A 27,947-nucleotide genomic window follows, 5' to 3' on the forward strand; every position below is an offset into this window, starting at 1 on the left:
AAACAATATGCGTTCAAAAGAGTAATACATTTCCATCACAAAATCGTTCTCCAGGAAAAAGTCAGACCTCACAATCGCTTGGCGCTATTTTCTCTCCCTTCATATCACTGCGTGCTGTGTAGACCGAGCAGCAAACACCGTAACAGGCGCGGCTGTCGGCAGGCGGCAGTGATACGAAGGGAGAGAAAATAGGGCCAAGAGATTGTGAGGTCTGACTTTTTCCTGGATGAACGATTTTGTGATGCAAATGTATTACTCTGTTGAACGCATATTGTTTTGAGAAGCAAAACGCTTTATTTTTTAAACCCCAGCCAACTAGCCGGACTACCTTCATCAACACCAAAACGAGGCTGGAACTCTGCTCACAGGACGCAGCAGGGGGTAAGAAAATGTTCATAAATGATGTTGCTGATATGGGATGTCATACAGCTTCATGTCAAAAGAGGCGAACTGTCCCTTTAACTGTTGTGTTTGCAACATCCTGCACTTGGAACACTTGGAAACTTTTCAAGAGATGTTTTACTTTGCTGGTCCTCAAAGCAAAGAGGGCTCCTGGAAGCCGCCCATGTTCTCACTCCGGCTTCCTCCCACGGTCCAAAAGCATGCGTGTCGGGTTAATCGTTGCCTCTAAGTTGATCGTAGGAGTGAGTGTGAGTGTGGATGGCTGCTTATCACTGTGTGGCCCTGTGATGGGCTGACGATGACAGCTGGATTAGGCTACAGCCCCCCCCCCCCCCGCCAGTTGGATTAAGTGGGTATAGAAAAGTTTCACTCACCAAATATCAGCTGCACTCATCGAATGTATTTCATGGAAGTGGAGCTCTGCTGAATAAGCGTTCTAAACCGATCATGTTAGACTTTAAGTGTTCTTACAGCAAAGCACAACAACTCTTTATGTGCTTCTAATTACAGTATGATGAAGCCATTCACATGTTCGTCTCCTGCTGTGACTAATAACCCTCTGAAGCACCCCAATTAGTCTTAATGATGGCGTCTTATTGCTTTTGTTATAAAGAGACGGCACCCTTTATCATGCCATTTAAAATGAAGCAGCTAACAGGTTATACGCAGATAAAGACACAAAGAGCAGCCTTTAATTGATTTGTTCAGGAGAGCTTTTATGTCTGAAATAACTTGGAAAAAAATCAGGCTTTTGAAATCATTCCTTCTGGATAAACTGAAAAATACGTTGTGATTTAAATGACTTGTGTATGGTGGAGTGAGGCGGTGTGTCGGCAGTCTTTTTACCTTTGATCACTTCTGAACCAGCATAGGCAACGTTTTCCCGTGATATTTTTAACCACAGCAGTGAGGCGGTGGGAGAATCACGCCATGTTGACTCACACCAAGTGACATAAATGGGACATGGTCGACTTTCACAAATAAACACACGTAATCAGCTCACTTCTCCTCTCAGCCTCGGCTGGCGTTTTGGGCACAGGAAGCTGTGGCCTCAGCCTGGCAGTGAGTTGGCAGAAAGTGCTTCGGAGCTTTTCCCATCAGAGGAAGGAGCACGTGGGCCGGTTTTGCTTCAGCTTCATCTTTTCACGCTTATAGCACCCACTCCCTCTCAGTCAGCTCACTCAGATTGTCAAGTGCGGAGGGAAGTTTTTCTTCTACATCTCGTTTCTGGAAAGGAAACAACTTCCCAGAAGACTGAGTGTTTAAGTCACCTGAAACACTGATGTAAATACACATTGTGAAACCAGACAATCGGAGGGTTTTTTCCGATATGTATTCATTTAAAAAGGAAAGCCAAAGGTTTTGCATTTCAGGACATTTGAAAGATCGTCTGCTCCTTACCGGGTCTGAAAAAGAGGTAAATACAACCTGCTGCACGTCAATCTGGGAAGAGTCCATCGTTCTACAGAGAGAAAGATTATTCACAGGTGGAAAACATCCAGGACAGCTGTCAATCTTCCCAGGAGTGGACGTCCCAGTAAGGTCAGCCCAAGGTCAGAAACCCAAGAGCTACATCTCAGACTCTGCAGGCCTCAGTGAGCATGTTAAAGGTTAAAGGTCATGACAGCACAGTTAGAAACAGACTGAACAGGTATGGCTTGTGTGGAAGGGCTGCAGGAGAAAGCCTCTTCTCTCTAAAAAGAACATGGCAGCACAGCTTAGGTTTGCAAAGCTGCATCTGAACAAACCTTAAGACTTCTGGAACAATGTCCTCTGGACAGACCAGAGCAAAGTGGAGATGTTTGCTCATAATGCACAGCGGCACGTTTGGAGGAAACCAAACACAGCATATCAGCACAAACACCTCACACCAGCTGTCAAGCACGGTGGTGGAGGGCTGATGATCTGGGCTGGTTCTGCAGCCACAGGACCTGGGCACCTCGCAGTCACTGAGCCCACCATGAACTCCTCTGGATCCCAAAGTGTTCTAGAGTCAGATGTGACTAAAGCTGGGCTGAAACTGGCTCATCAACAGGACAAAGATCCCAAACACAGCAGCAGATCTACAGCAGAATGTGTGAAGAAGAGAAGAATCGAGGTGTTGCAACGGTCCAGTCAGAGTCCAGACCTCAGCCTGACTGAGATGCTGTGGTGGGAGCTGCAGAAACCAGAGCTGCAGACCTCAATGAGCTGAAGCAGCTGGAGAGAAGAGTGGGAACAAGATTCCTCCAGAACCAGGAGAGAGACTGAGGACGTCCCACAGAGGTTTTTAGTTTTAGTTTTAGTTTTAGTTTTCCACTCACTACTTCTGCAGTTTGGTTCAGTTTTGTCTCACTAAATAATGACACAGTGTGATATGTCACATGTTGATGTTCATCTGATGTTATTTTTACCACATACCGCTCTTACTCAGGGACCTCTGGATATCCACTAAGCTGCAGATCCAAGCACCAAGCTGCTTTATGAGCAGCAATCACGTTCATCTCTGATAATTAGCAGATCATTTGATGTTTGTGCGGGTTTTCCCTCCTGCCCGATGTGAAGCTGAGTGACTTCTGCTTCTCAAAACAAATAATTAAAAGATTAACAATGCGATGACAGCTTTTCCAGATATACATTTAAAACTGACAGCTAAGGAAAACCCTTACTCTTAAAAAGTTCTACTATTCGGTTGTTATTGAGCTAAAATCACCCTAAAATACCCGCCTCCTACTCTCAGTGCTGAAGCCATTTTCTCCCTCAGAACCAACAAGGCAGGCAGACAGGGGGTCACATTTTCATTCCTGCATCCGTCCTACTTCCGTTAATCCTCCATGATTAGTGCGAGGCATTCAGCCGGAGCCTCAGAGGCGCAGACTCCGTTTGTGGAGCGCTGGTTTCCATGATAACACTCTGAATGATGTGTGGGCGCACAAAGTGGCTATGCAGGAGATCGTCCTTGGACGCGTTGATACGTTAAAAGGGGAATGAGAGAGCGAGGCAGTTAATGGGCTTCTCAGACATGCAGAGCATTTATATCAGCTGGCTTCAGTGGTGGCGGTCTGTCACAACACAGAGGATCGTGTTGACAGGAGCCCTCTGATTTCATCCTCACACATTAAAGTGCTGAACGCTGTCAACTCGGGAGGTGATGTTTCACTTGATCAGATATTCGGCTTTGTTCTTTGTTGTCAAAATGTCTGGATTTGTGGTGACAATGACTCGCTTTTTGAACCCTTTCAGCCTCAAATTCTTCGGCTTTAGTGTCACTTTCCTGGATGCTACGTTTGACTGGTGCCAGAATGATGACATCATCTGTCTCTTTTATCAATTCTGGGGTAGCTAAAACAAACCTTTTGGTTGCTGCTGGCAACAAAAAGCTGATCATTTGATTGGTTGGAAAATCACTGCTGTGCTGCTAAGGCGTAAGGCTCGAAACAATTAGAAAATCATCTGACAGGAATAAACACAAACACATTCTCAAATTATTATGATTTTTATAAATTGATAAAAGTTTGATTGTTTCTATTTACCTTCCAATAAAAAAAACTAGGTTAAACACTGTTTTCCTCCCTTTAAGGTGTGATTGATACGATGTTAATGTTGCACTTCCTTCTGCTGTGGTTTAGTTGCAGCTAAGTGGAGAATTGTGGAATAGATAGATAGATGGACAGATAGATGGATAGATAGATAGATAGATAGATAGATAGATAGATAGATAGATAGATAGATAGATAGATAGATAGATAGATAGATAGATAGATAGATAGATAGATAGATAGATAGATAGATAGATAGATAATGCCTACAGTTTACTTAGTGGCAGGTTTTCCGACTGTTGGTTGGTCACAACAAAACAACTCGACTGTCACAGTATGAACAACAGGCAGTTATTAACTTTCTCTTTTGCACAACTAACAATTTTCTGGCGGATTTCTTCAATCGTCTCAGTTGCACCACCTGTATATACAAAATATTCTTTTACATTTTCAGATTCATACAGCAGTATGAATAGTTCCTGTTGCCTTTGACAGAAGATTTAGGTCTTGTCGAGCCAGATAATACAACGAATGCTCGACTGTGTTGAACTCGCTTCGTACTACGACCCTCAGTTATTCTCAAAAGTGAGAATGAGCAATGAGCTAAATCTAAAAACACTGGCATGGCTGTGAACCAGGATGCTTAAGCAGGAGGTAGGACGAGGATCTAAAGGGGAAACCTCAGAAAACCAGGCAGTATATGTACAGAGGAGGGAGGCTTATAAAAGACAGGTGCACAGCGATCGAGGAACTGAAACCAGCAGTGGATGGAGGAAGTAAAACCGACCGAATTTAAAGAATAGAATAGAATAGTGCGATTATGGCTCTTGCATTGAAGCCATTCCTCAGTCTGTTAGTGTTGGCCTTCAGTGTTCTGAACTGTCTTCCAGAGGCTTCAAAAAGTTAGTGTCCAGGGTGGGTTGTGCCTTTAAGTATTTGCCTGGGCCTTCCTCGGGCAGCGGGAGTTATATAGTTCCTGTAAAGAGGGAAGGGGGCAGCCGATGATCCTCTGGGCTGTGGTGACGACCCTCTGGAGCGCCTTTCTGTCCGCTGCAGTGCAGCTGGACAACCACACGCAGATACAGATACAGTACGTGTGGATGCTCTGTATGGAGCATCGGTGAAAGGACACCAGCAGTCAGAGTCCTCAGGAAATAGTCTCTGCTCTGAATTTATAAAGAAAAAAAACACTATTTAGCAGGAATATGTACCTAACTGAAACATGGACAATGAAAACTCTAAATTTTAAAGATTGGACGGAACTACTTGGACCACTTATGGCCTGAGACCTAAACCAAATCTTTGAGTTTTAGATGCAGATATGTTCATTTCCTTGAAAAGAGTCACATAACTGAGCTTATTTACATTCTTTCAAATTAGAATTAAAAAATGAGTGGGTTTAAAAAGGTTTAGATTTTAAATAAACCGACACAAAATCCCTTCAGACATTTTTAAAAACAGCCCTAAACATGCATATATATATATATATATACAACATATTAGCATTTCACTGTCTAATTTGATCTCCTGTAACATCTGTTCTGTTTCCAACATACACTTAATGTAATTACTTTAGGAGCTGGATGCTATGACTTTCTGCAATAAGAGGATTTAACCGCATCAGCGACACTGAAGACTTCTTAAAAGCTCTCCATCCGTGTGGGACGACGTCAGGGTTTTAGAAACGGCCCGGCCCACGATGTCTTTCTGATTCCTCTTCTGGGGATGATGCAGCCGCTCAGATTAACGTGCCGTCACAACAGAGCCACTAATGGAGCCGAGATAATGATAGATGCTGTCGGTGGGAGGCACATCTGTGTGGTCAGAACGGCATCTTACATCAGAATGTCGTTAGAGAAAGCAGGTAAATTAACTGAAATAACGCAGGTAGACTCGGGCAGTAACAGACCAGGGGCGTTGCTGGGCATACAGCTGTACGGGGGCCCAGGCCCCCAGCCAGAACACCATCAACTACAACCTTACTGTATACAGAAAATGTGCCTGTAGCCTACTGGATGCATAAGAACATTTATTCAAATGTGCACGAACCTCAACAGGTTTAACAGAGTTACAGGCTATCCAAGCAAATAGAAACACTTTTGAGTTCAGCCATTTAGGTTTTCAATTCCTCCTTCTGTAGCTCATCAAACATAATCAAGTCAGCCTTTTACAAGAGGAAATGTTACTAAAAAACACAGTATGCAACCAAATAATGAACAATATTTCAGTCCAGGTACTGAACATGTTTTAATCTTACTGCAGCACAGTCAATAAATACTTCTGCAAGAGGGAATATTGCAAAATAAAAATAAAATTCAGAGTACCTGATATGGTCTGATAAGTTGAGAAGCCCTTTAAACTAGCCTAACCACTTTTTATCCATTTATAATGCCTAAGATAGTTTAGTACATAGGCTATAATGGGCAGAATAGGATATTGTCTCTCCTGTTTTTCAGCTGCCATGGAACCAGACGCTGTTTAAGCCTAAATACAAACGTTGTGTATTTGGCGTAAGAAATTACAGCGGCCTATGGATGGGCCTCTCACCTCCCTCCACTTTATGCTCAGTTCTCCTCGTGGCTTCTGACTCTCCTCTGTAAGAATTTCCTGATGTCCGTGACCACGATGACGTCAATCCATCAATCCATAGTGGTTCGTATAGCCGACTACGCTTCGATTGGCACAATGTGTGGGCGACTATCCGCTGATAAATATGACGTGCGGGCCGCAGGATCTTGTCTTCCAGCTCTGATTTCACGCTACGCGTCACACGGTCCATTCGCTGAGCGTGCACAGACGCACCCAACGCTTGCGAACACAACCTCTTTACTCTTTGGTAGAACTATGCAGCATTAAAGGAGGTTATGTGGTTGAAATAGGGAATATTGTGTCTATGTTATTCTTCCTTGGCACATCAGTCTTAGCGTAGTCTGAAGGATGTATGTGGGAGTTTTTACAGGGGCACAACGCATGTTTACAGGGGCACAACGCATGTTTACAGGGGCACGTGCCCCTGTAAAAAGTGTCTGGTGACGTGCCTGCACTACACTGACACTAATTTACTAATTTACGACTTACACCACAGAGTTCGAGCCTTCTCAGATTCATTCTCTGCTGTAGCTTTGCATAAAAGTTTTCAAAGTGTACAACTCAGCCGTCACCTGTTCTGTTTCAGAATGAAGACGATCATGGCGACACGATGACGATTATCTTAACTAACGAGGCTCTGTTCAATCTGGAGCTCAGCTTGGACTCTTCCTTGTTCCTTGAGCCGTCACCGGGCTGTTTTTTATTGTCATTTCATCAGGTAATCACTGTCTGGTGGCTGTTTGTCTCCGATCAGTGGAAACTCCAGGCTTCATTGGCGCACAAAATGGACACAGAACAGGGCATAAAGTGTGGCTTTGTTTGTGCTGCCAGCAGAACTGCAGCGTTCAGGCCTCAGACAGTGTGCTGCTCTGCTGGTTTTCATGCTCAAACATCGATCCGCTCTGTTTGTTCGACCAGCAGCTGAGCAAAGGCAGATAGTTGTTCAACTGTCTCTGTGTCACAGAAATGAAAACATAGCATCTGAAAGCTTGGTCAAGGTGAGCCGTACATGTCGCTCAGCTTCGTTTGCACGAATTCTGATTCGTTGCCTCGGTCATTTTTACCAGTTGTGGGTAGGCCTGTCGCGATATTCAATAAATCAATTAATCGCATGATAATTAGAATTAGCTCGATAATTTTTCTGGCCGCGATAAATGCCATTTGCATGCTTGTTGGCAAGTCAAGTCCTGTATCAGGGTCACCTGTCAAGTCACCTTATTATTGCAATTTTACCTGCAGAATCTGATCTTAATAAAGTGAAAACACAAAGATATAAGTAACTGTCAGTAAACATCATTGGCCAATGTGTCCAACCTGTCCACCCCGTATCATATCAAGCTAACGTTAGCTAACTACCGACTAGGCTAACAGGATAATATTAGCTAATTTGACAAGCACTTACTGGTCAGAATGGATCTTAAAATGATGAACAAAGTTGGAAGTTGTCGTCTGGCTGTCTGAGATGTTGATGCCGCATGTCTTGCACTGTGCTGTTCGTCTTTAGCCGTCAAAATGGTAATTACGAAAGCCGAAGACAATGATCTGATATGAGTTTATTCTCTCCAATAAACACGTAAGGTATGTAGAGAGGGCATGGCTGACTGACAGGGTAGGGATCCAATCATGACGCCATTCTCAGCCTGCGCTCCTATTTAATTTTTTTTTATTAATTTTATATTCAAATTGAAAACATGAACTGAATAATACTCAAGTCATAGTGTCTCAAGTCAAGTGCCGAGTCTTTAACTTCCAAGTCCGAGTCGAGTCTCAAGTCTTTTATTTTTTTGTCAAGTCAAGTCACAAGTCATCAAAACATCAACTCGAGTTGACTCGAGTCCAAGTCACAGTGACTTGAGTCCCCATCTCTGGGCACCGGGCAGAGAGAAAGCTAGTTGCGAGTTCGAGTCGGCTACGCCTAATAAAAACAAAAAAGATGGAATCTGTTTCTAAGCCAAACACGACAGCTGCAGTGTGGGAGCATTTGGGATTTAAACCGGATGCCCGCGGTGAACCGCTGAACGTGTGTGAGTCGGTGTGTCGCATTTGTTGGAAAACAGGCGCAATTAAAAGCGGCAACACAACAAACATGCATCTAATGCACAATCATCCGCTGCAGTTTTCCCAGTTGGGGGGAAAAAACACAACAAGTTGGGCCGCCTTCCTGTTCCCGACAGAGCGGGAAGTCACTGGGGCGTTTAGTCGACAAACCAAACAGGACAGAGCGAAACGGATTCCACTCACAGACGGTGGAGTTCGCTTCATTGCTAAAGAGATGCTTCCCTTTAGCATCGTGGAAAAGCCAGCATTTCAACGAATGCTGCAAACATTTGACAGACTGTAGTCCATTTTATTTATTGTTTTTGGTTTTTTGTTCATGTATTGTGTTCTAGTGTTAAATATTCTTTAAAAATAAAAGTTTATTTCTCTTTGAAAAGGTGTACCTGCATTATTATACCATTATCATTGTATTAGATCAGTGGTTCCCAAACTGTGGTATGCGTACCCCCAGGGGAATGCAACGTGACGTAGAGGGTACACGAAAAAATGCATAAAAACATGGTTTGCAAAGAGCGTCATTACATTTTTAAACTGGCATATACTGGAGTACCTGTCCACAGTGCCAAAAACACAAGATACTGCCATGCATAGATAGGTTATCCTCTAGTGGTCAGTGCATTAATTGCTCTACCGAAAGGCTAGCCCCGAGGCTAACCGCCAAAAATGGATGAATGGCTAAAAAGGATCAATTTCCTTTCCAGAGGGACATCAACTGCTACCACAAGTCAGCCCACAGTCAAAGGTGCACCTTCCAGCGCCAACAACCACCGTTATTCTTCACCTTCAACGTCGACCTTTGACCGGAGGCTAGCGTTGCACCCGTGGCTGGCCAAGCTAACAACCTCGTCAAAAAGGCAAAAATGTGCCACCACGTACTTGTGTGAGAGTGGATTCTCAGCCCTGACAATTATGATAACAAAATGTAGAGCGAGACTTTGCGTGGAGGATGATTTAAGACTCAGACTTTCTGAAATTCAGCCCAATATTGCAGATTTATAGACAGATATATAAGGCTACGGCTACCTGCTAAGGTAGCTGAGGAAGGCACCTTTAAGTGTATTCATCAAATCAAGTATAACTGAATATGTTCTAGAAATGTAGAAATGTTTGGTAGATTCATTTTTTCAAAAGTGAACTGGTGTTGCTCACTGAAAATGCTGGTAGAAATGGACCTATTTGGTGAAGAATAGAATAATAATTTAAGTGATTTCTGATGTGTTATATGCTGTGTGGTGGTGGGGGGGCTTACAGAATGTGTGTGCAGGAGTAGGGGGTACATGGCTGGAGGTCAGATGTCTGAAGAGGTACGTGGCTGTGGAAAGTTTGGGAACCATTGTCTTAGATGAAAATGATCACAGAACGACAATATTATCGCAATAATTTCTGAGACAATTTATCGTCCAGCAAAATTTGTTATCGTGACAGTTGTGGGTGACATTTCACTTCAGAGTTGCACGACTTTGATCTGACATGGAACCCTTGATTATTACGGCAGGCCACCCCTCACTGCCTTCGCTCCTCTGTGTCAGCAGCTAAAGTGTCAGCTCCACTTCTTTTACACGAAGGATGAAGGTGTTTCCTGCTAAATATAGATTCCCCCGATGAGGCGCCTGCATGCTCATTAAAGCTGCTGCCGCCGCTCGCCTTCACCTCCTGTAGTATGTGATGCAGGGTGCATGCTCTCATGCAGCACGAGCCTCCACTCCCTCCCTCAGAAATGCTGCAATGCGTCTCCCTCGGCCAGGACTGGGTCAGTGTAACTCTGCTGCTGGCAGCAACCAGTCGCCATGGAAACAGCCGATGGGACTCGTGGCTAAGGATTTTGTATTTTAATGTTTGATGTGATTGTGCATGAAAAAAAAAAAAAGAGCTTTCTTGGAGGTTTTAAACCTGTCGTGTCGGTGGCGGCGGAGGAAATGAATAAAACGGCACGGGAGCGAAAGAGAAGGGCGGGGCTGAGGACGCCTGAGCGCCGCCATATGTTCACGGTTGTTGTGGCAGAACGCCGTCTCATCAGCTCATGATTCAGGCCACTGAACATAGTGGCACCACTTTTAATTCAGATCCATTTTGTGGGAGCGGCCTTTTTTAGCATAATTAAAGAATAACAACAAAAAAAAAAAAGGAGGAGGCGTCACAGCCTTCAGGCTCTTCCAGCTGCCTCGTGTGTGGTTTTCTACTCATCTACCCAAAAATTCAGCCTGACACTGTTGGACTGCAGAGCAAGAGTTTCTGATGACCGACCAGCCGTGACCAGTCAGCAGGTCACGTTTAAGGGATGCACCGCTTCCCAATGTGTGGATAAAACTTGTTTTTTAACCATTTCAGTAGCTTAAAGGGATAGTTCGCCTCTTTTGACATGAAGCTGTATGACATTCCATATTAGCAACATCATTTATGAACCGCCTGCCGACAGCCGCGCCTTTTACGGTGTTTGCTGCTCGGTCTGCACTTCAGTCTGCACGGTCTACACAGCAGGCAGTGATACGAAGGGAGAGAAAATAGGGCCAAGCGATTGTGAGGTCTGACTTTTTCCTGGAGAACGATTTTGTGATGCAAATGTATTACTCTTTTGAACGCATCTTGTTTTGAGAAGCAAGACGCTTCATTTTTTAAACCCCAGCCAACTAGCCGGACTACTTTTGTCAACATCAAAACGAGGCTGGAACTCTGCTCACAGCACGCAGCAGGGGGTAAGAAGATGTTCATAAATGATATTGGTAATATGGGATATCATACAGCTTAATGTCAAAAGAGGCGAACTATCCCTTTAAAAAGACAATATCAGTATGATTTATGATTACAGCTGCATTTATTCTGTTTGAGTCCCTTCTCACAGACGTTTTAAAGCTAACCGCATGAGCTTAAAGGTGCAACTTGGATGGGATTTTATGGTTTAATAGTGTTCACATGAGGTGACATTAAATAAAAAGCTATAAGATTATTAATTAAGTACGTAAAACACAACGTTTCAATGGTTTTTGCAGAAACTGTGTGTAAGAACTTGTTATTAACAAGCAGTTCTGTGTTGAAATCCTGATCCCGAGCAGAATCTGACCTCGTTTTTTGGCTTTTTTTTTTAATAAAACTCTTCGTTAAACTTCCCAGAACATTCAGCTGTGTGTTAGTTTTGTGTGTTTTATCCAGCTTTAGTCCTACAGTCTCTTCTGTCGAAAGGTAGCTTTCCCTTTAAGCAGCACCTTCCCAATATGGCGTATAAACAAAATAATGACCCCAAATTCAACACAGTTGGTACCAACCCGTGGAACTGGTTCTGCCGCCCCTTCATTTAACCCCTCAGTGTCCCACTGAGAACACGAGCAAAGGGAAAATGTTTCTCTTGATGTTTATGTTTGCTTTTGGGGAATAATAACAAGGATCAGTGTCTTTTTTCCCAAATGGTTGGGTGGTAAAAGTACCAAGATTGGAAAAAGCTGCGGCATGATGTAGGATTGCGTTTAGCATTTCGTGGCTGAACTGAGCAGTAGAGACAGTTTAGGTTGGTTTGCTTCCCCTTGTTTGTAAGATACAGAGCAAACACTGAAATAATGTGGTGAGAACATAGAAATAAGGCCCTTGAAATAGACTTTTAAAATGAAATGATTCTTATATTTATATTCATTGTGTATATTTACCACATATGTATAATTTATTTAAAATAATTATCTATTTAATGAGTATATTCATTTATTTGAGTGTTTATTTACCTTTTAGTGTTGAATATTGTCTGAACTGGCCTTTAAATGTCAGGGTCTTTGTGATTATTGGGCGGCCGTGGCTCAGTGGGTCGTCCAATAACCTGAAGGTTGGCGGTTTGATTCCCTCTCTCACTGCTCAGAGATGTGTGACCCTGTGCATGTGTGTGTTCAACAGGTTAATTTTGTGTATTTCACGTATCTACATGACAATAAAGTCTTATCTTAACTTAATTCTGTCCTATCTGTGTCCTCCTATGATAAGACCAACATTAATCCCTCTGAAACTTTTGCTTTTGGCTGTTATTTCTGCTCATGTTTTGGGTTTTTTTTCTGTTTCCCGTAGGCCAGCGGATCCTCCAGTATCAGAGTGATGTGCTTGAGACAGTTGTTTTGGTAAACCCATCAGAGGACACTGCTTCTTCACAGGTGAGTCCCGTTCGTGCAACATGGAAACAGCTGCTTGGGGATGAAGCCTCCCTGAAATATTCTGGATTTTGATTTGATTCGATCAGTTTCAGGCCAAAGTGTTTCTGCTGCTGTTCACCATTCGTGACACCGTCCACCGCTGTGTTTGACACCGCAAACTGCATACTTCCATACTTCATACTAATCGATCAGACAGTACGCAGAGTGTTTACCCACAATGCATTTCGCTCCTGCCTGAGCCGAAATCAGCCGGCCTGAAGCTGATTTCCCTTAAGCTCTAAACTCTGTAAACTTTAGCAACATTTGAAACATTTTCAGGTGAGAAAGTAGTCGTTTAGATCCCCAACGTGTTGAAAATCTGACAAAATACCGGCTATTTACAATTTTGTTCCCACGAATTCGGCGCTACTAAAGCTAGCCGCAGTGAGCAACGCACTTCCTGTTATTTTCACAAAATAAAATACCCGTTGCCTTTTATCATAGGGAAAGCCATTACCATACAATTGGTGCTTTGGTTTTGAAAACAGGAAGTGAACCTACCCTCGTTGTAGCTAGCTTGAAACTGCCGTTTTGACAGGAAATGATGATCGGCGACGTCACGTTACGTTGCATCTTGGGTAGTTTGAGTATGAGTAGTAACCTCATGATGCATACCCAACATTTCAGAGAATCTAGTATGCATCCGGGAACTTCTGCTTACTCAAACTCAAATACTAACTCAAAAAGTTAGTAGGAGTAGTAGGAGTAGTAGGAGATGTCTCCACATCTGCTCTGATTAACATGAGGACACCCTCAGCTTCAGAGTGTCCCAGAGCTGTTTGAGTGCATCCTCAGACTCTTTGTTGTCGCTGGCATTTTAAATCCAGGACATTTACTTTATTGCAGTTGTCTTCGTCTTATTTACAACTTGTGTGCACTGTTTTGTGTTCCTTCACGTGTCACTGCCACTCGTAGATCAGTATATCATCGTGTCCTTGGGTGAATTTCCACATGTAGAAAAATAGCTCTACTGAACTTCAAACACTCGATAGGAAACCTTTAAGCCTTTTAATAGGCAGCGAGTTAAAGGCTGCCACCTCAACCTGGATCAAAGTGGCTTAGAACTGCAGGCGTTTAAACATGCTAAATGTGCTAAATGTGCTAAACGCATCTCCAGAAGTTACATCTTCCACATTTCATCATTTCTGTTCATGAGCACTACAGCATAATTCACTGCTGACATGGTTAACCAAGCAGGCAAAGTGACTCCCTGCTGTGCCTTTGAGTTTAAATACATTCCTTGAACAAGGTGAATACCTATCTGGTATTTTCCTATTTAGTTGCACTGCCAACAGGAATTTAAATGGATTTTTGTGAGGTTGTCAGCACGCCTGACACTTTTCTAACACAACACTTTAACTGCTAAACAAACAAGGAATAAGACAAATAGACTTAAAACTGAGACATGCAAAAGCATTCAGCCCCACATCTGCTGGGATTCATGCCCGTTTCTCCAGCTCCTTCACTCTGGATGGGGTTAAATGGTGCGGAGCAACCATTTAAATCTCAAGTTGTAATGAGACAAGAAAGAAAAAATGGTTTGTGGACATGACAATTAAAGGGCTTTAATTTAAAGGAACAGTTCACTATTTAAGACCTTGAGTCCCAGTTCCAGCTTGTTTATCAAGAATAAGAAATGAGGAGACCATTTTCACAACAATAGCTCATTTCTATCCATTTTGGCTTGATAAACAAGCTGGAACTGGGACTCAAGGTCTTAAATAGTGAACTGTTCCTTTAAGTAGTTTATAATGTGTTTATCTACATACTGAACAACTTCGGGCACATTTAAAAAAATTGGAGGGTGTTACCTTTCAAATGAAGTCTCATACATTTATCTTGGCCTTAAAAGGCATTTCCATTTCTGGCTATGCCAAAACATTCAAAAGTCCTTTATTGTCCCCGTGTTTATTGTCCCATTTGCAGGGTTCGAACATTGTGTTTTCAGTATGGACCGACAGTGACTGCATCAGGGCAGACATTTACAGAACTTATCCATCTCTTATGATTAATTTTAGATCGCTAAATTTAAATTTGGTGCTCAGTCTGAGCCTCAAACTGAAGGCTTGACTTTCCGTCACTCTGCAGGTAAATTGTCTCATTCACAAACAACAGCAGCGAATCATTTTGCAGCCACTGAAACTCACGAGCACCTAAAGAAAAGCGCAAAAACACATCAATTAGACGCATACCACTGCTTCCATTTAGCCACTCAAACAGAGCCTTTATCCTCCCGGGAGGTGCAGCTCAGCATTTCTGCCTTTATACTGTCAGCTTACAGAGAATGTGTTTAAATGTTGGCAGCAGTTACATCGGATATTCTGTCCTCTACCCAGATTCGCTCACTGATCACTGACTCTGCGACAAATAAGTTGCTGATCCTGAGCGGCCAGAGCTCCGAGCAGGGAGGTGAGATCCTACTGCAGGGTGGAGCCTTCACCTGTCGGCATTTGTCCAGCATTATCACCAACCCTCAAGTAAGCCAAGCCTTCTCTCACTTCAGATACGTTTTGTAATCAAGCTCTTACTTTAAGGAGTAGAAAACCACAGATCTTTCCCCTGTTCTTGTGTTTTAGGGGATCGAGGTCCTGTCCAGGGTGTTTTCGGCGCAGCCGTCCAGGCTTACTGTTTCCTGTCAGGGAGACGGGGGCTGGAGCTCCCTGGGTCAAAGCCTGGAGCAACAGCCACTCAAAGATTTCCTTGAATACCGCCTAAACCCTGACCCCCACCTCCCCGAGATGGACGGAGTCACGGAATTCACGGAGTACATCTCAGAGACGGTGGATGTGCCGTCGCCCTTGGAGCTGCTGGAGCCGCCAACCTCTGGAGGGTTCCTCAAGCTGTCCAAACCCTGCTGCTACATCTTCCCCGGAGGCAGGGGGGACTCTGCTCTGTTCGCCGTCAACGGATTCAACATCCTGGTGGACGGGGGATCCGACAGGAAGTCCTGCTTCTGGAAGCTGGTGCGACACCTGGACAGGATCGATTCTGTGCTGCTCACGCACATCGGTGCGGACAACCTCCCTGGCATCAATGGGTTGTTCCAGAGGAAGATAGCGGAGCAGGAAGAAGAGCAGAACCAAGGATCTGGCTCCAGCACCAACGGCGACTGGATGAAGAACCTGATCTCCCCCGAGCTTGGGATTGTGTTTTTCAACGTCCCGGAGAAACTCAGGATGCCCGAGTCTACGCTGAAGGTTAAGCGGAGCATTGAAGAAGCATCTCTGACATTGCAGTACCTCAACAAGCTTGGCATCACACCAGAGCCTCTTCACAGGGTGGTCAGCAACACCATCGAGCCAATCACACTGTTCCACAAGCTCGGTGTAGGAAAGTTAGACATGTATGTCTTAAACCCGGTAAAGGAAAGCAAGGAGATGCAGTTTCTGATGCAAAAATGGGCCGGAAACAGCAAAGCCAAAACAGGGATTACGATGCCGAATGGAAAAGAAGGAGAGATATCCGTCCCTTATTTGACATCAGTTACAGCCCTAATTGTTTGGATTCCACACCGCCCCACAGAAAAGATCGTCCGGGTGCTGTTCCCTGGAAATGCACCGCAAAACAAAATCTTTGAGGGCCTGGAGAAACTGAAACACCTGGACTTCCTGCGATACCCGGTGGCCACTCAGAAGGATATATCGTCTGGTGCTCCACCTCCCGTCATCAAACAAACTAAAATGAGGTCCAGAACAGACAGCAAAGAGAGTCTCAAGTCCTCACCCAAACCTCACTCTAAAGCAACCAAAAAAGAAGCCGGTGGGCAGGAGGAAGAGCCAAAGAGTGACGCCGCTAAAGAGAATAAAGTTGAGAAGAAAGAAGAGAAGAAGCCCAAAAGTGAAAGCTCAAAGGCCACCAAACAGCAGAAAAACAGCGAAGTGGCCCCATGTGCAGACAAGAAGGAGAAAAAGAAAGTATCCAAGGAAAAACCTTCCAAGCAAGAGAAAGCATCTAAGATGGATGAGAAGAAAGACAAAGAGAAGAAAGACATCAAGAAAGACATCAAGAAAGACAAAGTAAAGAAGGATGAGAACATAAGAAAAGAAGAGAAAAAAGAGAGTAAAGCCAAGGAGGACAAAAAGAAGGACCCCAGTAAACCTGAGCTTAGAAAGATCACCAAACCTGACTTGAAGCCTCTTACGCCTGAAGTGAGGAAGACGCTACACAAGGCCAAGACTCAGGCTAAGCCCAAGACTGACAAAAACAAAGCTGTTAAAGAGGAAGCAGCTGAGAAAAAGCCCGTCCGGAGGAACATACCTGAGGAGGTTGCTGCAGCAGCGCTGGCTGACAGGTCCATCGTGTCCTCGCCCGAAGACCTCACCGAGGACTTTGAGGCTCTGAAGCAAGAGGAGGTGTCCAAACACAAGGCCGAGCCTGTCCAGAATAATGTGAAGTCTGGGCCGGCCGCGCACACGGAGGTTTCTTCCTCCGTTTTACCTGAGGAGAAGGCCACATCCCCAGCCGCCGAGATCAAATCCGCCGTCAAACAGGAAGCAGGCGGCAAAGACAAAGGTGCATCTCCAGAGGTTGCAGCTTTTCAAACAAAGGGTGCAACCGATGGCTTCGATAAGAAGTACGAAGAGGAGAAAATGGAGAAATATGGCAAGTACTCTGTAAGAGACAGTGGGACGGACCGATTGAAGAAGAGCGAGAGCTCGGAGGAGGAGGGGGATGTAATCGAAAAAGCAGAACTTGAAGGAACAGAAGATGACGAGATCCTGAGGTATAGAACAGAGGAGGTGAAACGGGAAAAAAACGGGAAGGAGTGGGACGCCAAACCAGCTGAGCGAAAAGCTGCAACGGGCGCAGCTCTGATGACGGCCTCGGCCTCCGAGCTGTTCTCCTTCATTCAAGATGAAACCATTCCTGGTTACTCCGAGACCGAGCAGACCATCTCGGACGAGGAGATCCACGAGGACACGGAAGACAGGATCCCACAGCTGCGCTACGACGTCGGCTCCTACGACATCTCTGTTCCCGATGTTCCCGGCACCTTCGACTCCATGCACGGCATCAAAGAGATGAAGAGCTCCGCTGCGTCCGATGCTGCAGATTTCAAGCCCAAAGCCTTCGCTGGAGGCCACGAGCCCGAGCTCGCACCTTACCCGGCCATCATTGCTGCTCCTCTCGCTGAGGAGGAGCACATCTCCTCGGCAACATCCATCACAGACTACGACAAACTGTCATCCTTTGCAACATCTGTGGCTGAGGACCAGTCGATCACCTCGGTGACGGCGCCTCAGACAGAAGACGCCGGGAGGAACTCACTCCTGCTGGACACCATCAACAGCGTCCCCTCCCGCGCAGAGGCCGCCCAAGGAAAGGACTATCTCCACTCAGCGGGAACCATCTCTCCCACCTCTTCTCTCGAGGACGACAAGTGCTTTAAGTCTCCTTCCTCCGACGAGTACCAGCCCAACATTGCAGAGATGGAGGGCGATGCAAAGATCAAATTAGTCCACGAAGAAGAAGACGACGAAGAGGAAGAGGACGAAGACCAGACCCCAAATGTTGACATCCCTCTGGGTAAACTTCAAGAGGGTTACGAACATGCAGTCTCCATGATGCGCCAGGAAAATGAGAAATCTCCACCTCCGATCCTTCCCACGCAGGCTGGGAAAGAAAATCAGGCTCTCTTCAGTTCAGAGGGATTTAAGACCTCACCCCCTCTATCCGTCTCCCCTGGGCTGGAGTCCCACTCCCGGCAGGAGAGTGAGGAAAGGTGCACGAGTCCTGATGACAGCACCATGAAACTGGCCTCACCCACGCAGTCGGTGCCCACAAGCAGCGGCCATTCTCCCACAGAAGAGAAAGCCTTTAAGATGGAAGAAAAGGATGAAACGGTGAAATATGACGTCCAGAAATCAGTCAGCATCTTAGACAATACCTCCTTTATCGCCCCGCCAGGTGACAAGACTGCTTTTGAAGCATCTGAGGAGTCTGATGAAGGCAATGAGGATGAGGATGAGCACTACACCAAAAAGGATTTGCAGCCCACTGTAAAGGCGAAGCTCATGGAGGCAAAAGAAGGTTGCTTTTTGGACGACGACTTCGCATTTGAGGCAAAGTCTCCAAAGACAGAAGTAGAAGTCAAGAGTTCGGAAAAGACGCAGGTGTCCTTTAGCGGTCCAGAGAAACCGAAACCTCAAGTGATGTACTCTGACGAAGAGGAAGATGAGGACGATGATGGTTTTCCGAGTGGCGTGGGGGCTAAACCCTCGACGACCGATCAAGACAAGGTTGATGTAAAGAACGGCAGCAGTGAAAAAACGGACACCGCCGTCAAAGAGCCAGAGAAAAGCGTTCATTTCAGTCTTTATGACTTCCCGGAGAAGGAGAGCAGAGAAAAGGCCCCGTACACGAGACAGGACACGCCATATGTGCATGGCAAGACGTTCTCTTACAGTGACATTTACGACAGCAAAACAAGCTCAGAGGACTCTGATTTGTGTCGTCAGGAGTCTGAAGATAAGCTGGAGAAAGATTCTGCACGGGCTGGACCGGGTCCAGAAAAACACGAGCCTCCGTCACCGGTCGCAGTCAAGGATAAGACGCCGGAGAAGGAAGAATTTACCGTCTCCTTCGCCTCCTCGTGGCTCGACTCCAAGAGCACCTCTGAAGCCACAGCTCCATTTGGAAAGGAGACCAAAGAAAAGTCGACCTTTGAATACTGCCAAAGCAGTCGTTTCCCTTCTGTGGCTGACAGACCCGAAGCCTCGACCACTTCTTTGTCGTCGGAGAAGGATTCTGCTTTCAAAAGCCAAACTGACAGCGTGAAGACCGCGGTGTTCCCCTCACTGACGCCCGACAGGGCCACTGCCTCGGGATACGGCGAGAAGGGAGCGTGTCTGGAGGTCGATATGCGAAAACTCACTGCGAAGGACGAAGAGGACTACGATGATGATGAAGTTATTGATGAAGACGATGAGGAGGAAGACGAAGAGGAGGAGGAAGAGGACAAAGGCGGCGTTGATTGTGAGGTGGAGAAAGGTGCCAAAGACAAGTCTGAGAAGGAGGCAAAAAGTCCAATCAGTGAAATGTTTGGCTCCAATAGGCCTGAGTTCATGGTTTCTATGGCCGGGTACGGCTACAATAGTCAGGGGAAGCCGAGCAGGGATGAAAGCAGCTCGCTCAGGAAGGCTGAAGATGAAACCAAGAACGACTCGTCATCCCTAAGTGGAAAACCAGGGGATTTGGGGGCCACAGGGTTATCTGGTTTCTCCTCAGGGTTTAAATACTCATATGACAGAGAGGAGAAAGACTCATTTTTACCGGCGGGAGACAAAGAAAGAGACAAGGAGGACAGTTATTACCAGAGCGACAGAGCCGATCCCGAGTTTGATAAACAGAAGACACCGGATCTGAGTAGGAGCTCCCTGGACACAAACTTCCAGTACACGACCACCGCTGGCCCTGGATACTCGTCCTCTTCGGCTTACAGCTACTCCTCATCGACCTCGGGCTCCCTCTCCACCAGCCGTCAGTTCGGAGAGGAGCTGGAAACGCCCGCCTCTGCCGAGCCTCTCTTTGAGTACTCCTCCTTCAAAGAGGAACACTCTTTCATCATGGATTCTCCCTTCTCCAGTTCGGCCGGCGCCAAAGACGATTATCTGGAAGTTTCTGAGAAACAGATCACCGCAACGACCACGGCGGAGTCTACTCCCAGCTTGGCCCGCTTTTCACCCTCCAGCCCATTTGAGGAGGTCAGATCCTTCCCTTCTCTTTCCTCCACCATGGTCGAAGACAAGGCGAAGCACGCCGCTCCGTTTGCCGGAGTTGCAGACAAAGGCCCTCAGTCGGACTGCTTCTATAAGCCCGAGTGGTCCAAAGGGGCCAAGCTGGACACGGCTGCTAGTTTCGGAGCCTCGGTGGGTCCTTTCTCTCAACTCTCAGACTTCTCCACAGACAAAGAGGCAGCCAGCGCCGCTCTGTTTGGCGTCACTTCCTCGCCTCGGCCCGACGTCGAAGGCAAACATTACTTTGAGGAGACGGACAGCAGCGAAGAGGAGGATGAGGAGGCGTATATGCGTGAAATGACTCGGAGGTCCCCTTCCGGCGGCCTTGCTGGTAGCCTCTCCTTTTCTGACAAGCCTGTTGCTCCAGCTGTCGGTGGAAAAACAGCTGGCGCACTTCCAGATGTCCTGGGCTCCTACATGTCTTCGCCACTCCAGACCGGCAAGACGGACCCAGCCAATGGTCCCACGGAAGTCAGCCCGAGCACCACCCTTCCTTCTGTAGGTGCAACGGGCGGTGCAGCCAAGGTGGAGACCAGAGAGGGGGCAGCAGGCTACGTCAGGAGTTGTTACGAGTGGGAAATGCCCAAGGCTCAGATGGGAATGGTGCCCGGAGACTCCCCGCCGCATTATCGCCATGACGATGAGTTCGAAGAAGAGTGCGAGATGGAACCCGAGCACCCCGCCCGCCCCCTCTCGCTTTCTTCCACCGATCAGCCGTTCCGCTCGCCGTTCTACGCAGAGGAGTGCAGTCGGGGTGAGCAGGATGATGACGATGACGATGACAGTGATCAGGATGCGCCCATGGGCGCCGCCTCCTCTTACACCAGCCGCACCTCTCCGGGATATTCATCCTCCGAGTTCAGGCAACGCAAAGAGGACCTCTCACCCTCCTTCATCAACCCCTCCATGCGCCAGCTTTCCAGCGACGACGAAGACGAGGAAGAAGGCTGCAGGAGCGATCAGTCCCAAGAGGGGGATGAGCATGACCTGTCAGTCAAGAAAAGGGCTCACAAACAACCCCATCAGTGCCAAACCCTCAGCAGGGACAGCAGCTCTCTGCACCAGGCTGGTGGGATGTCGGCAGTGTTGGGTCTGGCTACAGAGGACACCCCACCCAGCTCCGTCAGTGAGTCTTTAGCCTCTCAGTCTGACTCCGATGCGCCTCCAGGCACCGAAGAATACCCTTCAGTCACCGGTGAAGGGAATATGGACTCAGACGAGGACAGCGATTACATGCCTGTCGATAAGTTCGCAGCAGGAGTAGGCAGCCATCAGTCTGCCTCCAGGAAGAGCCACGACCCTCCTCCTGCTCCTCTCATGGACCCCTACCCTCACCCCCCTCATCCAGATGTTTGCATGGTGGATCCTGACGCCTTGGACAACGGCTCTCTGAAGAAAGAGCCGAAAGCCAAAACCTTGAAGAAGGCTTCTGGTAAAACCAAATCGTCATCCCCGGCCAGGCGCAAGAGGTCTCCCATGCCTGTCAAACAGACGCCATCTCCTCGCAGCGCCGCGCTGAAGAAGAAGGAGGCAGACAAGAGCTCACGCATGTCTCGCCTGTCGGATGGACAAGGCTCTAAAGACGACGACCTCTCCAGATCGAGCTACAACCCCGGCAAAGGACTGACAAACGGAGTGAAGAGCAGCTCAGGTGAACAAATGTAGTGAAAAAGTGACGCTTCTTTTGCTGCATCTTTTCTTCTTCACGACAGTTTGGTTTTGTTCTCCCAGGTTCTCAGAAGTCGGGCTCTGCGGCTGCTCCCGGCCTTCCCGTTTATGTGGACATGGCCTACATTCCCAACCACTGCAGTGCAAAGAACGTTGACCAAGAGTTTTTCAAACGCGTCCGCTCTGCGTATTACGTCATCAGCGGGAACGACGGAGCGAGTGCCGAACCGAGCCGAGGAGTCCTCGATGCTCTGTTGGAGGGCAAATCTCAGTGGGGATCAAACCTACAGGTATCATTTACAACACCGGGGCCGATTAATGCAGCATAAAACATTAAAAAAAACAACCCAATAGATGAATTTATCTTGTTTATTCTAGGGCTGGGCAACGATTCAAATTTTTTATCTAATTAATCACATGGTTTCCCTGATTAATCACGATTAATCACATTCATACACAAAATACAAAATACAGTCTAAAAAATATCACTTAAAGGCAAACTGATAGCAGCAAGTCATTCAAGGAAACAGACAGTGGAGCGAGGCTTCTACATAAAAACTACAGAAAGATGCTGATGTTAAAAGTGTGTTTGCACAACAAATGTTATGGCACTTTCATTCATATGGCAGCACATTTAAAATAAAACTAAATGCTAAAAGCTATACGCTACTTTTGACCTCCTTTTTTGGATTTTGCGTACAAATGCGATTAATCGTGATTAATCAGGGAAATCATGTGATTAATTAGATTAAACATTTTAATCGTTGCCCAGCCCTAAAATCTACTTAAGTAAAAGTAAAAAGTATAGTGATTTAAAACTACTCCTGAAAGTAAATTTCTTTTTAAAAACTTACTCAAGTAAATGTAACTCATTACTACCCACCTCTGAAACTGATGCACCGGTTTACAAATCGTTAGAAGCATGTGTTTGTTGGATTCATCAGCAACATGTCAGTAACACGATGGGTGTAAAATGAGCATCCCAAAGCATAATTCAGAGTTAACTCTAAATTAATTTGATTTAAAAATCCAAACTGTCTGCATCGAAAATACGAGGCGAAGCAGAAAGTGGTGAGCTGCTTAGATAAGAACTGAAGCGCTAATGACTGAAAGCAGTCACAGTAATGTGATGATTTCTTTATTTGCAAATGTTAAAACTGACTCTGATATGGAATAGAAAAGAGCAAAAATTGAAGCCTGACGTTTGGCATTTCCCTGAGGACGGATTTATGCTGACACCTGCTGACCTTTCACGTGTGAAATGTTATAGATTCTCGTCGCTGCCCGTCGCCCTTCACTTGGTGACATTTTCCCTTTCAGGTGACGCTGATCCCCACCCACGACACGGAGGTGACCCGCGACTGGTACCAGCAGACGCACGAGAGGCAGCAGGAGCTCAACATCATGGTCCTGGCCTCCAGCAGCACGGTCGTCATGCAAGACGAGTCCTTCCCCGCCTGCAAGATCGAGTTTTAAGATCCCCTTCAGCCCTCCTCCTCCGTGTAGATCTGTTTTTAAATTACCCTACTCTTCCCCGGTATGCAAATCTGTCTCTGCTCTGGGTATTTGCGTAGCCTGGGAAGCAGAGACAGATCTGGATAACAATTCTTTTCTACATATTTTGTTCATTTGGGTTTCACCATTTGTAGCTTTGGGCTATTCATCCTTCACTGCATTACCAACGATATTTCCGTCCCATTTTCCAGACCCTAGTGGTTGGACGACATACTCTCTGTGTGAGAACAACATGGCAGATGGTGCTCATTTTCATAATTGAGCCCAGTGGAAAAACACGTTTGCACACCTTAAAGTCAACACCGTCCACCCATCGAGCCTCTCACAGAAAATCCCGTTAAATTACTTCTCTCCTTTCTCTTTTCCGTCTCTTTTAAAACGATGACGGTGTTGAATTTCACGCCTCCTCTCTCTGATAAAAACAAAACAGAAACATAGAGACAGTAGATTCCAGCAGTCCTCTTCGTGTGTTTTGAGTATATTTGCTGTAGCTAGGGGAGCGTCCTATTCACAACTCTATATTGTAGTGAATTAAGATATTTCTACAGTTTTTCTCAAATGACCGTTCCAGTAAAGAATTTCTCAGTGGCTGTTGTTTCTTAAAGTGAACATGACCAATACGTTCTCTGTTAATGTTTCTGTGGTCTTCGATGTATTTTTCAATATCTCTGCAGTTAGAGGTCATATAGAGACAGCTGTAGGTAGAGAAAGAATTTACCTGTTAACGTCACTCAATAGATGAACCTCATATCAGTACAAAAGCGGTGTTGCAGACAGAGATGGGGACTCGAGTCACTGTGACTTGGACTCGAGTCGACTCGAGTCGCTGTTTTGATGACTTGTGACTTGACTTGACAAAAAATAAAAGACTCGAGACTCGACTCGGACTTGGAAGTTAAAGACTCGGGACTTGACTTGAGACACGATGACTTGAATGACTTGAGTGTTATTCAGTTCATGTTTTCAATTTGAATATAAAATGAATAAAAAAATCGAAATAGGAGCGCAGGCTGAGAATGGCGTCATGATTGGATCCCTACCCTGTCAGTCAGCCATGCCCTCTCTACATACCTTACGTGTTTATTGGAGAGAATAAACTCATATCAGATCATTGTCTTCAGCTTTCGTAATTACCATTTTGACGGCTAAAGACGAACAGCACAGTGCAAGACATGCGGCATCAACATCTCAGACAGCCAGACGACAACTTCCAACTTTGTTCATCATTTGAAGATCCATTCTGACCAATAAGTGCTTGTCAAATTAGCTAATATTATCCTGTTAGCCTAGTCGGTAGTTAGCTAACGTTAGCTTGATATGATACGAGGTGGACAGGTTGGACACATTGGCCAATGATGTTTACTGACAGTTACTTATATCTTTGTGTTTTCACTTTATTAAGATCAGATTCTGCAGGTAAAATTGCAATAATAAGGTGACTTGACTTGTTCAACAAAAAATTACTTGGGACTTGAAAGCTAAGGCTGTGTTCGAAACCGCATACTTCTCCTACTACTCCTACTACTAATACTGACTTTTTTCCCGGATTCATACTAGATTCTCTGAAATGTTGGGTATGCATCATGAGGTTACTACTCATACTCAAACTACCCAAGATGCAACGTATCGTGACGTCGCCGATCGTCATTTTCTGTCAAAACGGCAGTTTCAAGCTAGCTACAACGAGGATAGGTTCACTTCCTGTTTTCAAAACAAAAGCACCAATTGTATCGTAATGGCTTTCCCTATGATAAAAGGCAACGGGTATTTTATTTTGTGAAAATAACCGGAAGTGCGTTGCTCACTGCGGCTAGCTTTAGTAGCGCCGAATTCGTGGGAACAAAATTGTAAATAGGCGGTATTTTGTCAGGTTTTCAACACGTTGGGGATCTAAACGACTACTTTCTCACCTGAAAATGTTTCAAATGTTGCTAAAGTTTACAGAGTTTAGAGCTTAAAGGAAATCAGCTTCAGGCCGGGCAGGAGCGAAATGCATTGTGGGTAAACGTTCTGCAAACTGTCTGATCGATGAGTATGCAGTATGGAAGTATGTAGTATGTAGTATGTAGTATGTAGTATTTAGTATTTAGTATGCAGTATGCAGTATGGAAGTATGTAGTATGTAGTAGGCGGTTTCGAACACAGCCTACAACTTGAGACTTACTTGAGACCTGCACATGTGTGACTTGGTCCCATCTCTGGTTACAGAACGAAAGATTGTATTCCACGACAACAACGGGAACATGTGGTTGCGAGGAGAGAGATTGTGTGTTTGCATGGTGAGCGAAGGTGTGGGCCGGTTCGGTTGAAGTAGAGGTTAGACTGTCACCCACATGTGCCTTTCTGTCCTGCTTGCGCTGGAAGGGAAGCTGAAAGTTGTGCGGGGCAGGGGGGCCCAGAGAAGTTCGACTCCTCCGCTGCTGTGAGGGTTTTTAGCGCACAAAAAAAAAAAAAGGGTCAGAGTTGTACATAGCGAGAAATAAAACGGCACTTTTAAAAGCACCAAACTCAGTATTTCAGCTGCCACTCAAAAAGCACAAAGGCTAACCAGTGTACGAGACTTCAATCCGTTTTTTTTTTGCTTTTTCAAACTTCAGCAACATAGAGGTGTACGTAATGACAGCGTCTGCCCTGAAAACCTGTGCTAGTTTTGGGTTTCGTTTATCTTTAATTGTATTATTTAACCGGCAACTTTCTCGTCTTTAAGTCAAAATCCAGTGGTTGTTTTTACCTGAATGTTTAGATGTGGTTTCATTTTACTCCTTAATGATTTTATGTTTGATAGATTTTTGACTATTTTGATAGATTCTAAATGGGAACAAAAACCACCACTTAATAAACGTAAGGACCAACAAGCCTCTGCAGGGTTGCTATTTCATGATCCACAGTAAAACTCCAGCTACTTCTCTTGTATTTGATTATTTCTCAGCTCTATAGATGCATGTACAGCAGAAGCATGTACAAAAAAGGGCGTTTGGCTACTTGATAAAGCAGGGAGCGGCACCCAAACCTCAGCTGCTCCAAGAGATTTGAATGTTTAGATGCAGATTAAACCTTTAAGTTCTCCGCGGAGGACTTTGATCTCCTGGTTGCCTTTGTTACCGTTGCATCATGCGGTACAGGTCTGTCACACTCGCAGCAACAATCCTACCGAAGCCTGAAAAAACCATCACACAGCTCTGTGCAGGGAGGGAAACTTTCTGAGCAGACTGAACTCACAAAACTCACAATACACCGTCTGTCTCCAAACCCGGGTTTGTGAGTTACACACTAATGAGCGATGTTGAGCTGATATTCTTGGGTTAACTGTGTTCTACTGTTGATCCACTGCGATACTCAGTCAGTCAATAAAAAAAAGGATTAAAAACTCTGTTCCTAATCAATACTGTATCACTGTAAAGGACAATAAACAATCATCATTACTCACATATAAGCAGATAACTCAGACTGCCAGACATTAAGGTCTTTGTTCACTACATTTTTATCAATAGGGAATTTCCTATTATTCACGTTTATATCCAGATAAAGCTCAACACACACACGCACACCTAACTGCTGCATTTCGTACTGTGCGAGAAAAAGAGGAAAATATTAAAGATCTTTAAAGAAACGAATCATCACATAGACTGTTGGTTTCCAGTGAGCCCCGCTTGTTCGTGCATGTGTGCATTTTTGAGTTCTACTGTATTGTAACAGCTAAAGAAAAACTGACTTAACATTGAAATGCTATTTAAAAAGATGTGTATTTAAAGAAGCTAAGCTGTCCAGTTTGGAGGAGGCGCGTGTGATCTGGCTGCGATGTTGCTGTAAAGAAAGCATCATGATCGTTTACCCTCCTTTCTGCTTCACGACTCTTCTTTCATCTTTTCTTTTAAGTGCAATATTCTCTTTATCTCTCTTTAAACGCTTATAAAGGTAAAATAGAAAACTGGTTTCTTGTTGAAAGGGGTAAAGGTGTGGTGAAGACCAATAAAAACATAATTTACTGAAGAAAAATGTCTCCCTCTTCTTGCGTTTTTGTATCACTGCATCATGCTAGGGTTCAGTTGTAGCTATTTAAATGGACTTTAGATGGATATAATTTATGTAAATTATGGGCAACTGTTTTTCAAGTCTTAAGCGTGTGATTTTCTAGCCATGTTTAGAAGCTAAGAGGATAAAACTACGTCCCCAACATAAGTAGAATAAGTAGTTAGCACCAGTCTATCTAGAGCTGAATGCTAACATCAGAATGCTAGCTAAGCTAACATGGTGACATTGATTATTCGTCAATATATACAAATACAGTGAGACAAATA

General features: G+C 45.2%; 1 protein-coding gene across 1 annotated transcript in view; it reads left to right on the plus strand.

The window, feature by feature from the left end:
• Positions 1-27,645, plus strand: part of map1aa (microtubule-associated protein 1Aa) — a 75,878-nt gene extending 48,233 nt beyond the window's left edge. The window contains exons 3-7 of the mRNA XM_075466959.1: positions 12,609-12,691; positions 15,067-15,207; positions 15,307-22,117; positions 22,198-22,424; positions 23,455-27,645. Coding sequence (XP_075323074.1) covers positions 12,609-12,691; positions 15,067-15,207; positions 15,307-22,117; positions 22,198-22,424; positions 23,455-23,610 — 7,418 coding nt within the window. The 3' untranslated portion in view covers positions 23,611-27,645. The remainder of the gene's footprint in view (positions 1-12,608; positions 12,692-15,066; positions 15,208-15,306; positions 22,118-22,197; positions 22,425-23,454) is intronic.
• Positions 27,646-27,947: the final 302 nt, after the last annotated feature.

The sequence above is a fragment of the Odontesthes bonariensis genome, chromosome 1, assembly GCF_027942865.1.
Source record: "Odontesthes bonariensis isolate fOdoBon6 chromosome 1, fOdoBon6.hap1, whole genome shotgun sequence".
Lineage (NCBI taxonomy): Eukaryota > Metazoa > Chordata > Actinopteri > Atheriniformes > Atherinopsidae > Odontesthes > Odontesthes bonariensis.